This window comes from Terrapene carolina, unplaced genomic scaffold, assembly GCF_002925995.2.
Source record: "Terrapene carolina triunguis isolate 2854851 unplaced genomic scaffold, T_m_triunguis-2.0 Scaffold96, whole genome shotgun sequence".
NCBI lineage: Eukaryota > Metazoa > Chordata > Testudines > Emydidae > Terrapene > Terrapene triunguis.
The window spans coordinates 10,533,816-10,546,863 of record NW_020664447.1 but is presented as its reverse complement, the minus strand read 5'-3'; the positions used below and the strand labels follow the sequence as shown (position 1 = coordinate 10,546,863).

Genomic DNA, 13,048 nt, shown 5'->3' with positions numbered 1-13,048 from the left:
ACACCCAGGTGGAAGTGGTTGCAAGCACTTTGGAGGATAGGAGTAGAGTTCAAAATGACTTTGACAAATTGAAGAATTAATCTGAAATCAACAAGGTGAAATTCAATAAAGACAAATGCAAAGTACTACATTTAAGAAGGAAAAATCAAATTCACAGCTACAAAATAGGGAATAACTGGTTAGGTGGTAGTACTGGTGAAATGGATCTGGGGTTTATAATGGATCATAAGTGGTGAAAAAGGCTAATATCATCCTGGGGTGTATTAACAGGAGTGACATATGTAAGCACAGGAGGTAATTGTCCTGTTCTACTCCACTCTGGTGAGACATCACCTGGAGTACTGTGTCCAGTTCTAGGTGCCAAACTTTAAGAAAGAAGTCAACAACTTGGAGAGAGTCCAAAGGAGAGTAACAAAAATGATAAAAGATTTAGAAAACCTGACTTGTGTGGAAAGGTTAAAAAAACTGGGCATATTGTCTCTTGAAAAAAGAAAACTGCGGGGGAACCTGATAGCCGTATTCAAATACATTAAGGGGTGGGGATGGTGATTAGTTGTTCTCCATCTCCATTGTAGATAGGACAAGAAGTAATGGGCTTAATCAGCAGCAAGGGAGATTAAGGTTAGATGTTAGGAAAATCTTTTTAACTCTAAGGATATTTAAGCACTGGGAGAGGCTTCTAAGTGGAGTTGTAGAATCCCCATAATTGCAGGTGTTTAAGAATATGTTAGACAAACACCTTCAGGGAGGGTCTAGGTTTACTTGATTCTGCCCCAGCTCAGGAGGCTGGACTAGATGACCTCTTGAGGTCCCTTCCAGCCCTGTATTTCTATGATTCTGTAGCCACAGAGGCCCTCTTAGGAGTGTAGTTCCATTGTTCAAGGGTGGGGCTGAATTTGGGGAATCTTTCCAGGGAATGTGTACCCCATAGAATTGGAAGGCTTTAAGCAAATGCACAGCAGGGATTTAGCGCCTGAGCTGGTGGTTTCAGCTCTACGCAGAATCTGCTTTGCATTTCCACTTGCCCCAAAGGGCAGAGGCATGCCTCGACTCTTGAATGTAATGACAAACTAGTGACTGTGTCACCACAGAATAACCTGAGGGGGAGGATTCTTTCCCTTTCTGTTTTCAGAGGGAATCCTCAGCACACAGGCTGCTACTCAAGGTGTGCAATTGTAACCCACACACCTTCTGGGTGTGGGGGTTTGTCCCATCTAGTGGCACCAAGACCACTTAGAGAGAGTTAAATGAGTCTGCTCTACAGTCTTAGCTAACAGCCAGTTGGCTTTTAGCTCACGCGGTACAGGCTCATGAACTAAGGAGGTCACCGGTTCGATCCTACCCGCCGACAACCGGGGTTACACAATGACATCAGGATTTGGGCTTCAGGCAGTCCAAATCTCTGTTGTGAAAGGCTGGCTCTCTGTAGATTCAGGAAGGTAACACAGTGTCCATTTCCATTCACTTTGCATTTAGTAGGTTTTCTTTGTAACAGTAAGTACTAGATTTTTATTTTTTTTAATGAAAACTTAACTTCTGCAGAAAGTAATCAGTACAACTCTCCTTGACATGAAAGTTTCCTGAGAGTGGATTTATCAAGCTCTGATAGAATGACTTTTGATGAATTCACCTTTCTTTCTCCTCAGAATAGACCAGGGTTTAAAGAAACAGAGCCACTTTGTCTATTGTGCAAATGTGACAACTTTTATAATTGTTTACTTGATGGATGCTAATGGCTTATTTAAATTCCTCAATGTTGACCATAGAAATGGCTGTTAAATGTATTTAACATATTTAAAGTGTTTTTACTTATTTGATATGTATTTTATTTCAGACAGTACATATGTTGTTACACATGAAGAACTACTAATACAGTGTTGGCTAGGGTGCAAAGCTGAATGCTCAAAAGTTAGGAAATTCTGAATTTAAGGTTGCTTGTGTAATTTTGATTCCTTTCTCCCACTCCCCTGGCGTGTATGCAGTTTTTAACTATGTAATCCTACTATTGAGTGATGCAGTGGTACATAATCACATACTGTTTTTCTCACAGGATATCTGCCTCTTTCAATGCACAGGATAGCAAAATCAATGAGTTTATCTTCACAATTCCCATGTTAGATAGTAGACTGTTATCCCTATTTGATAGTAAGGAAACTGAGGCACAGATTTTTTTTTTTTTTTTTTAAGGCTAACATTTGCAAAAGTCTCCTAGTTTTATTTCCTGATAGCACCCCATACTCAGACACTTATGGCCTGTTCTTTCAGAGTAAATATTTTTATAGTACTTACATGTACAAACTGCTATATCGACATTAACTAATTGATCATCACAGCACCCCATGGAAGTAAGTTGACTTCCAGCATCCCAAAGAAGTCTGTGACAAAGACACAGATAAAATGTAGTTCTGCTGTAAAGCATTCAACTGCCTTATCCACAAGAACATTCTTGCTCTACCTGCCTCAAGAGAATGTTGTTTTTCTCTGTGGACTACAAACTTTATGACAAAATATAACAGACAGAAACAGAGAGTTACATATGTAGGAGTAGTCCTGTTTTATAGGAAGCCTAGTCAGGGACAAATGTTTGGCAGACTTTCTGAAAGATGTTGCTAAGTGGGTCTCCCAAATAAGAGATGTGGATTGTATTTCCAACATGCTCAATAATAAGGATTGTGAAGATTACAGAATTACTACCACCATTTAGTAAAATAAGTGAATCTAGAACGCATGATCTCCTGGTTGCCCCTACTGTTCAGAGATTCCACTCCAAGTGTTGATTGCTGAAGTGATGCAACAGGGTCAGTTTTACAGGATAGGAAATAGTGACCTTTTTTCCCCCCAACAGCCTTAACTCAGCCATATCTGAATGGATTTTCATGAGGCTAGCAGGAGACACCTCCCTGACCTCAGGACTACCCCCTTGTTAAATTTGAAAGTCCTACTGCAGATCATGAATGTGGAACCACCTCTTTTTTTAATAAGGGAAAGTGTTAGGTTATCTAAACAGAGGTTATTGTTGTTCTCCTTAAAATGAATTGGAAAAAAATCTTTTATGGTTGTGGGAAGGGGGAGAAATTGTAGCATATGCACTTTGGGTGGGTTTTGTGTGCGGCTTCTATTGTTTTTTTTAATGTTAAATCAACCTGCAAATTAAAAAAGAAAAGCAAAATAAGTTAGCATTATGTACTAGATAAAAAGGTAACCGGGTATTTAGCATATTACTAATAGTTAACTTTATTTCCAAAAACATTGTTACTAATTTGCTGAAAAGCATTTTTTACTTTTCTTTAATATTATGTTGAATGCTCTTATTAAATACTTTGTGGATTTTAATTTTAAGTTTGCAGATCACCTTTTTAATATTCTTGGCTCTTTTTAATTTAGACCATGTTGGGGTGTAATAGTTATAATATTTGCTGTCTCTGGGCTCTTTTTTTGTGTTTGTGTGTAAATATATTTTCAGTTCCTCTTATAACTTGGATGAACTGACTTTTTAAAAAATGAAACAGGTTAAAGTAAGTGCTGCAGGATAAATGTAGCATACTAAGTCATGTTTCCTGAAAATAGAAATGTTGACAACCCCATAACATTTGCAGCTTTATTACAACAATTTTTTCTACATTCTGTGTAGAGTTGCCAGTTTTGGTTGGACATATTCCTGGAGGTTTCATCACATGACAATCTTTATTTAAAGATTAATCTTTAATTCCTGGAAACTCTAGGACAATCCTGAAGGGTTGGCAACCCTGATTCTGTGGTTGCAATAGTTGTCCACATACATACATTTGTATTAGGTAACAAAGACGACCTGATCTACACTAGAAAAGTGTACTGGTTTAACTAAATTGATACAAAAATTGATCAAGTTAAGTGGGTGCAAGCAAGGTTAAGGTGATCAAGATAAAGTGTGTCTGCATTAGAGTTTTCAGCTGTGTAACTAAATTGATTTCAATGCATTTTTGTAGTATACAAGGGCTAAATGTGTATTGTCAGAGGGAATATTTTATATAGAAAATATTTATGTCAAGCTTATGTCCCAGAATACAGTACTTACAGCTGTAGGAAGTTTGGATTGGGGGTGGGGGGATGTTGGAGGAGAAATAGACATGTTAAAATATTAAATCATTCAGGAATAATAATTTCTAAGCCGATTCTGTGATTGCCTTCACATTTAATGAAGTTTTTAGACTGTGACAAGAATCACAGCAAGTTAAGACACAGTAGTACAGAGTAGAAAAAGCAGGCATATAATAACCTAAGCATAACATATAGGTCTTGCATGGAAAAATTGTCTCTTCAATGCTACTGTAATATTCTAATGTGGATTATCTTGAAAAGAAAAAACAAAACCCTACGGTTTTACTTTTAAAGATATAAATAGCACATTTTCAAATGATAAACTTTTTACCTAATTGTATTTTTAATTTTTTAAAGGCAAAAATGTAATAACTGTATTTATTTAATTTGCAGAGCACCAGAGATTATACTGGGGTTGCCGTTTTGTGAAGCCATAGACATGTGGTCGCTGGGGTGTGTGATTGCAGAGCTGTTCCTTGGGTGGCCGCTGTATCCAGGAGCACTGGAATATGACCAGGTAGTAGAATAGCTTCATGAATGACTTTGTAGTTTAAAAGAATGCATCATTTCTTTATTCTAGGCTAAATTCATATGGTGTGACTTTTCTCATGTGAAAGATAACCTGTACCACATTGTTTAATGGAATTAGATTACATGAAAGAGTCCACTTAAATAATTTACTTTTGATTTTATTAAAATTTTCTAAAGGAAAATACTAAATGTTCAAAGTATTGAGATACTGCGGTAGGCATTATCAGCTTCTATAAATTGGTGTAGCCCCATTGACCTTAATGGAGTTATGCCTATTTAAAGCAGCTGATAATTTGACCCTATTTGTATTCTGCAACATTCTAGATAAATATTGTTGATATGGAGACAAATAGGTATACATCCCTCATCAAATACTGTAAGTTTTTCTCATTTTTGTAACCCACAATCTGTTAATTGGAATTAAATACAAGTCTTCATACAGATCCTTTCTTCAAAGATACATGCTGAAATCTCTGTTCCACTGTGGGGTCTGTGTTCCTACTGCAAAACTCTAGACTTCTGGGTTATGCCCTGTTTTTGAGTGCCATCTCTGCAGTAGAGACACAGCACATGCTATTACCTCCAGATTTCCTTCTGACTGTTAAAAGACTTATGGCTGCTGTGTTTGAATGCCTCAGCTGTACTGCAGTTTTCTGTCTCAAATCTGAGGGGTTTTTGTACCTTTCCTGGTACTTCATTTTGTAGTTTTTTGGGGGGGCAGGGGGTATAAAATATTTGTCATTGGGATTCATGGCCTCTTAGTTCCCTATTCCCTTGGACTTCAGTCAGAACTTGCCTTTCCCTCCTTAGCCACATGTCCCTATGCACACACGTGCCACCCTTTGTCAGGCTCCATCTCCATTGCCTGAAAACCTGGCTTCACTCCATATGCCCACTAAAAAAAGTCAACATCACTGCTAAAATAACAACTCTGACTAAGGTTCTAGCCTCTCTCATCTGGTGGACAAAGCCACAGAAAGTTCGAGTGGAGACTCCTTTCCTCACACCTACACCCGAGGCAACTATCATTACTGATGCTTTGCTCTTAAGTTGGGGAACTCATATTGACCATTATACTGCAGCGCTCTTAGAGGGGACACACAGGTTTACTTCTCACTTTCCCTACCACTAACTGCAGAGATAAATATCTACAAAACAACATCCAGTTATTCATTTAAGCTTCAAGGTGTTGCTACTTGTTGCTTCTTGCTAATAGTACAAGAAATAATCATTGTAATAATGCTTGTGTCATAAAATGAAATGCATGCTTGAAGACCTGCTAAACAGACACAAACAAACAAACGCTGGATTATATAACCTTACCACACACTTCTAAGTAAAGTGAGGCACTTGCCCAAGGGTCAGATGCCTCAAGGCAGGGAAATGTTAGAAAACCATGTAATTATTTGTTAGTCGAATATATATATATATTAAAATAATGTTAGAGAAACGAATATTCACATATAGTATGATTAAAAAATAAAGGAATTTTTGCTTTTTGTATTTCTCTTTGCTGATGCAGCTGTTCAGAACTCAGCTTAAAAGGCTTCAGGGCTGTGTAAACCAGGAAACCTGGTTTGTGTCTCTTATCTGTAAAATCCTCTATCTATGCAAATATCAGAATGAAGAAAGTGTTATGAGAGAATTGTTAGCTCCAGGTACACCCACCCCTTTTCCCTCAGCAAGACAGCTAACAAATAAAAACTCAAGGCCACAAAAACAGACTAGTAAGATAAAAGCAACTGGATGGAACCAGAGGGATTGACAGCAGAGAACAGATGATAGAAATAGACAGATAAAAGGAAGTTTTAGCAGAATAAGCAAAAATATTAGTTTAGGTTAATTGTAATTTATGCATGAGAATGTTTTAATTAGAAGTTTAGAATAGATATGTACACAATTGAGGTAACCCAGTAAAGTTATAGAACAAGGGGTAAAAGATAGGTGATTGACAAAAAAGAGTGGAGGAGACATGGGAAGAATAGTCGAACATAGAAACTAGGGATTTAAAGAGAGTCGTCCTGTCCCTGAGGATAGTAATTTGATCTCTTATCTTTCTTGCCTTATCTGTTTTTGCATGTATAAGTAATTCATAGGGGATAATAGCTTTGTCTTAAAATGTACAAAATAGAGGCTAAAAGAAATTGTTTAAACCTAAATTGAAGTGGATCTTATTTTTCACCCAATATTTAGCTGACCAGAGGTACTATTTAGGGCATTCTAGAACTGAATAGTGAAAATCCCCTAAAGAGCTCTTCTAGATACTACTGTCATTGTTTTATATATACGCACTCCCCCAAACCATTTGTAAATATTTTTTGCAAAATAAAATCGGCCCAAAATAACTAGAAATATTACAAAGGTAACAGGGAGGATTTAAATACCAATATGGCAATCTCACTTTCACAGAATGTTGCTAGTGGAAACACATTCCAGGACCTCACTGTTACCAACATCAGATCATTACATGGTCTCAAGGATGTCTGCCAAAATTATTGCTGTTTGTTAATATAGTTTGCAAATTTAAAAAAATGAAAAAAATATAATGGTCTTTTGGGATTTTTTGGCAGCTCATCTATTTCTATAATACAGACTCCAATTAACCTGAAATTCTTAATCTTATATTTTACAGTTTTTATTCTGGAGAACTTCACCTATGTCCCTATAGAGTTAACAGTGGGTTACAAGGCTGCTTGAGTGGGGAATGAATCAGTCAGTTGCCCTCTTTGTATGCACTGTTTTAAAGTTATTGAGAAATGTGCAGAAGTACCTGGTTGTGGTTTAAAAATCATATTTTCTCTTTTATAATTTGCCACACAGAAAATTCAGGTTCAGCTAACATTAAAGATCTGATTTAAACTCACAACAGAAAGAAAATGTAAAGAGAAGGCTGTAACGTATTCACATATTGAACATCATATGATGTTCTTAGATCCCTACAATACTCATGCACAACAATGTGAGTTAAGGTAAAAATATCAGTCTTAGCTTTGGTTACTCTGTCATGTTTTTAAGGATTTAAGTCAAATCCTTGACACTTTTAAATATTTCTGATGAGCCAACATTTTAAATTTGCAGTACCTAAAAGAAACAAATGGTTGTGAAATGATATGATTATAGTATGATTGTGTGGCTTGTTAATAATATTCACTGTTTTGAAAAGAAATATATATATATAAAAACATCCATCGTACCTTCTACACTAATGGTAATTTATGGATAATTACAGTAAAACATCTTGGTATACAGTTAGTTATAGACCTGATACAATGTCCACTGAAGTTAACAGAGATACTCCCATTGTTCTAAATGGATGTTGGATCAGGCCCTATATAGTGAAGGATTCCAAAGTACTTGACAAACAATATCCTGAAATTTTACTCACTGCTGAAATGCAGCCTTCTTTGGAGTGAAACACATATTCACTATGACAGATTTCAAAGTAGCAGCCGTGTTAGTCTGTATTTGCAAAAAGAACAGGAGTACTTGTGGCACCTTAGAGACTAACAAATTTATTTGAGCATAATCTTTTGTGGGCTACAGCCCACTTCATTGGATGCATAGAATGGAACATATATACATATTCACTATGTAACAGAGCACAACAACGTATAAAGGAAATGAAAAACTTACAAAGAATACTGTATCTAACTGAAAACACAGGGACAATTTTAGGTGGGTAGAATGTGAGTAGCCAAATGAAATTTGGCTGGACTGTAGGGTGTTAACACCTGTATCAAAAGGGGTCTAACATTTTTATATAGCACGTTTGCAAAATGGCAATCATCAGAATGTTTGGAGAAAATGGAACGAAAAATTAACTCTTCTTACCACTGTGGATATATATGGTCTTGTCATTAAACAACATGGAAATTCTTTTAATACCTGTTGAAAGAACTGTGGCATACACCTAACCCATCCCACTGTAAAATGTTACTTGTGCTGGGACCCCATGCATCAATTGGTTTCAAATACAATTTTTGAATTATTAGAAGAATAGTGCCTTGTATGTTAATTATAAGGGGGGAAATTGAGTATTCATGTCATTCTGTCCTCTTCTGAATGGAACAAACATTTTTCCTGAGCTTATCTGTAAGGGCTCAGTACAGGTCTTAATAAGGATTTGAATGAGGGGAGGGTGGTGACTTTGTGAAACTGCTCCCGGAGAGCATTCCACACATATGGAGTCATGATTATTGCATAGTTTTCAGTAGTTTTGAACCAGTAAGTAATGTAAATAAAAGACTCATTGCTGACCAAAATTATGTCCTTGTTTAACTATACCAGATTAGATGCTTGGATAATTAGGGTTTTCTCCTGCTAATAGATGGAGAGACTAATACAAAACTTTTTAAAGTGCTGTTTCTCTCCTATATAAGAGATGTTTGCCCACTCTCAGTCCTCTTTGCGTTTTTTAGTGTGGGAAATGACGAAGTGCAAGTTTCTATCTTTGTAGATCATGATTTGAAAACAAGAAGTTAAGTTCCTTCTACTTTTTCCTCCCCCAGATTCGTTACATTTCACAGACTCAAGGTTTGCCAGGAGAGCAGTTGTTGAACATGGGAACGAAAACTGCAAGATTTTTCTGTAAAGAAACAGATGCACCATATTCTGGTTGGAGGTTAAAGGTAAGAAGTATAAAATAATTGAAAAAAATAGTATAATGCATACACATACATTATTGTATGTGTATGCATTATACACATTAAGGCCAAATTAAGGTTTCTTATTTACAACATGGAGATCTTCACAAATTTGCAAAACTAAGATAGAATTATGTCTTTTATCTAAGTAATCATAGGCCAGCTCTACAAACTACTCTACTCTACAAACCTATATTGATATAACTGCATTGCTCAGGGGTGTGAAAAATCCACACCCTTAGGCGATGTAGTTATACTGACCTAATCCCTCTCATAGGCAGGGTTATGTCAACGGGAGATCTTCTCCCGTCAACATAGCTACTGTCTCTTGGCGTAGCTAATCCTCTTCCCCTTCAGTGTAGTAGCGTCTTTACTAAAGCACTGTAGCAGTTCAGCTGCACTGTAGCGCTGTATGTGAGACAACCCCCCAGACATAAGTGGTTTAATTTCTTTGCTGTGTAAAGAATTAAGTAGCTCCTGTGTTATTTCTGGGGAGAGACCCACAAAGGTTTAGGCAGTATTGAGTAAAGAGCCAAGTACGGATAACAAATGGAGTTAAATCTTGATGAATGGTCATGAAATTCTGAAGCAATAGAAGCAAAATAAAATATCATTCCATAGTAAGTTGTTTGGTATATTTTGCTTAGTATGTTTAAAATGCAAAGTGAGGATTGCTAACTGGGTGTACTGTTGGTGCCACTGTCCACAAATGAATGCCTTTTGGGCCCAGATTATGTTAGAGCTTTCTAAGTGCTTCAGTGTGGTTATTCCTGGTCTCCAACTTTGATATTTCTGTTGGATCTCACTTTAACTTCCATCTGATCTCTTTCAGTATGAATGGATGTGAATGTGGGCTTTTATTGGCTAGAGAATGTATCTTTTTATGTTGGATACAAGACAAGTCACCTTTCTGTCTCTGGAAATTAAGATTGTTAAATCTCCCATACCAGACTAAACACTCTACTCCAGGAGTCGGCAACCTTTCAGAAGTGGTGTGCCGAGTCTTCATTTATTCACTCTAATTTAAGGTTTCACGTGCCAGTAATACATTTTGACATTTTTAGAAGGTCTGTTTCTATAAGTCTATAATATATAACTAAACTATTGTTGTATGTAAAGTAAATAAGGCTATTAAAGTGTTTAAGAAGCTTCATTTAAAATTAAATTAAAATGCAGAGCCCCCCGGACCGGTGGCCAGGACCCAGGCAGTGTGAGTGCCACTGAAATTCAGCTCACGTGCCGCAGGTTGCCTACCCCTGCTCTACTCTTTGGAGGGAGAGAAAAGGGAATTTTTGTTGATGTATGGAGATCACAGCTGAACTATTTTCCAGATAGTAAGAAAAGCATTGCTGAATCTAGTCTAGATAGTATGCTGAGGAAGCGTCTCTTTAATTTACTTTTAAATAGCAGTGGTGTTTTCTTTTGGGATCGTGCAAGAGTCCCTACTGCAGTATGAGGGTGGGACTCGGGTGGGGCTTTTTTTTTATTTACTTATTTTGGTATATTATTTTGGGGAAATTATAACAGAAAGTTAGTTTCATTATGATACTGTCATGGTATAGACTTGTCCTTTAAGCAAGTTTGTTTATGATGTTTTAATATTTCAGATACTTTCTCTGTCACGGTAGCTGTGAACAAATAAAATGTACTTGAAAACAAAACAAAAACCTGTAAGAAGAGAGAAATTGAAAGGGGCATGATTCTATTTAAAGTGATACTGTCACCTAGTTTAGTTCCAAAAGTTAGTAATAAGTGTATGTGTAAAATAAACCAACAACAAACAAACAAAAATCTTTTATGTACGAAATCAAATACCAATAAAAAAGTTTTCATGAAGCAGGTTTTTTTAGGTGTTAGCTATTTCCTGTATTGTTTTCAACCCAGATACTATAATACAGCATTGTGATTATTCAGAAGAGCCAGGAAGTGAAATTGGCTATTTTTGTTGTCTAAACTGACTGAAATACAAAAAGTCAGCAAAAAGCATAACAGTAAAATAAATGTCAAATTAAAGTCTCTCAGTTGTCTAAACTGTGATTACTAACAGTAACTATTTTATACTAACAGTGTCCTTTTAGTTGACAGTGTGTTTGTTTTTTACCCTTTTAAGACACTGGAAGAGCATGAGACAGAGACAGGGATGAAGTCTAAAGAGGCCAGAAAGTATATTTTCAACAGTTTGGATGATATAGTGCATGTGAGTATTCAAGTATTTTTCCTTTGCAAACAATACAGCTGAGAGATGCACAATGATTTATTTAAAAACTTTTATCAGTTATCTTTTGTGAATTAGAATACATTCTGGGAATATTTTCCATTCATCCATACCTGCCTAGTCTGCTCCTGTGGAAACTATCCATCTATGCCTGTCTATTTAGTTCCTTGATGCATAGATCTTGTCTTCCTTTGTTGCTGTGTGATTGTTGTGCAATTACATTTGTCCTGGTGAAAAAGATCTTAAATAGTGTGCAGTATATTCCATATTCTACTGTAACATCTACCAATCTAGGTAAAATGATTCTTAAATCTAGGTTTTTGTCTATAGTAGAAGTATCATTTGTCTTCATCCTTTCTCTAGAGACACTGACAGCTTCCCAACCCCTTTTGTTTTTAACTAAACTGCATCCTTATACTTCCACTGCTTTATATGCCTTAATCACTAATAAAAGGAAATCTCCTCCCCCTCTTTCTTCTTTGACATCCTGAGAAGATACTCAATTCCATTTCAGGACTGGTGTTACTATACACATTCGGAGTTGTCTTCTTCATGTACTAGCTCTGTTCTCAACCTTAAAAAAAAGGAGTAATACTTAGCATTTATTTAGTATTTTCTACCTTCAAGGCAAAAATAAGTAAGAGGATCTGGTGGTTTTTGTTATTTTGAATCTTTTATTCCTCTATTTTCAGAGGTTGGCAAAATCTTCTACTTAGTTCTGAGAGCTGGAGACAGATTAGACCACCTCTGTAGACTTCCAGTGGCATGGAAGCAGACAGAGAATCTCATCTGTCCCATATGTCAGGCACATGTGTTCCCTAATCTGAGTGAGCATCACTGATTAAAAATGTATCAGTTGAAAGAAAACACTTCAGGGTTGATGATTTGAGGCAGGTGGGGCACCAGTACTAATGATAATTGGGTTTCTTTTTCAAGGATTCTAATCTCCACCTCCTAAACAGACTTAAATTCCAAATCCCAAATTTGGAATGGCAGGTGGTATAAGGCTTTCAGTAGATGTTAGGTGCACAGATACTGTCAGAAGAGCAGTTATTTATACAGTAAAATCTTGAAGGGCGTTTGTTGGGTCAGATTCATTAGTCCCAAGACAAACATGTTTGGACAAGCTAATAAATTCCAAATATTTCACTTGGCACTACTTTTTAAAAGCAATACATTTTAGTCTTTTGAAGTGGAAAAATTTAATGAAAGGAACCAAAGGAAGTATTATCAATATGCATGTTTGTTTTATCTGACTTTTTTTTAAATTATTCCATGCCAGGTGAACATGGTGATGGATTTGGAAGGAAGTGACCTATTGGCAGAGAAGGCAGATAGAAGAGAATTTGTCAGTCTGTTGAAGAAAATGTTGCTGATTGATGCTGATTTAAGAATTACTCCAGTTGAGACACTGAACCATCCCTTTGTTACCATGAAGCATCTCCTAGATTTTCCACATAGCAACCAGTATGTTATATACATTAATAATAAAGCAGTGTTGTGTTAGACCTACAGTAGTGCTTTACAGTCAAATTGGTGTGTGTGTGTGTGTGTGGGGTGTGTGTGTGTGTGTGTGTGTGTG

The 13,048-nt window shown here is 36.5% G+C and overlaps 1 protein-coding gene across 5 annotated transcripts in view; it reads left to right on the top strand.

Annotated features, from left to right (window-relative positions):
* The window catches only part of HIPK3 (homeodomain interacting protein kinase 3), a 150,311-nt gene that overhangs the window by 104,691 nt on the left and 32,572 nt on the right, over positions 1 to 13,048 (top strand). For all 5 annotated transcript variants that reach the window (XM_024211466.2, XM_024211461.2, XM_024211462.2 and 2 more), the window contains 4 exons: positions 4,471 to 4,594; positions 9,117 to 9,236; positions 11,362 to 11,448; positions 12,749 to 12,933. In XM_024211466.2, the coding sequence (XP_024067234.1) occupies positions 4,471 to 4,594; positions 9,117 to 9,236; positions 11,362 to 11,448; positions 12,749 to 12,933 (516 nt within the window). The remainder of the gene's footprint in view (positions 1 to 4,470; positions 4,595 to 9,116; positions 9,237 to 11,361; positions 11,449 to 12,748; positions 12,934 to 13,048) is intronic.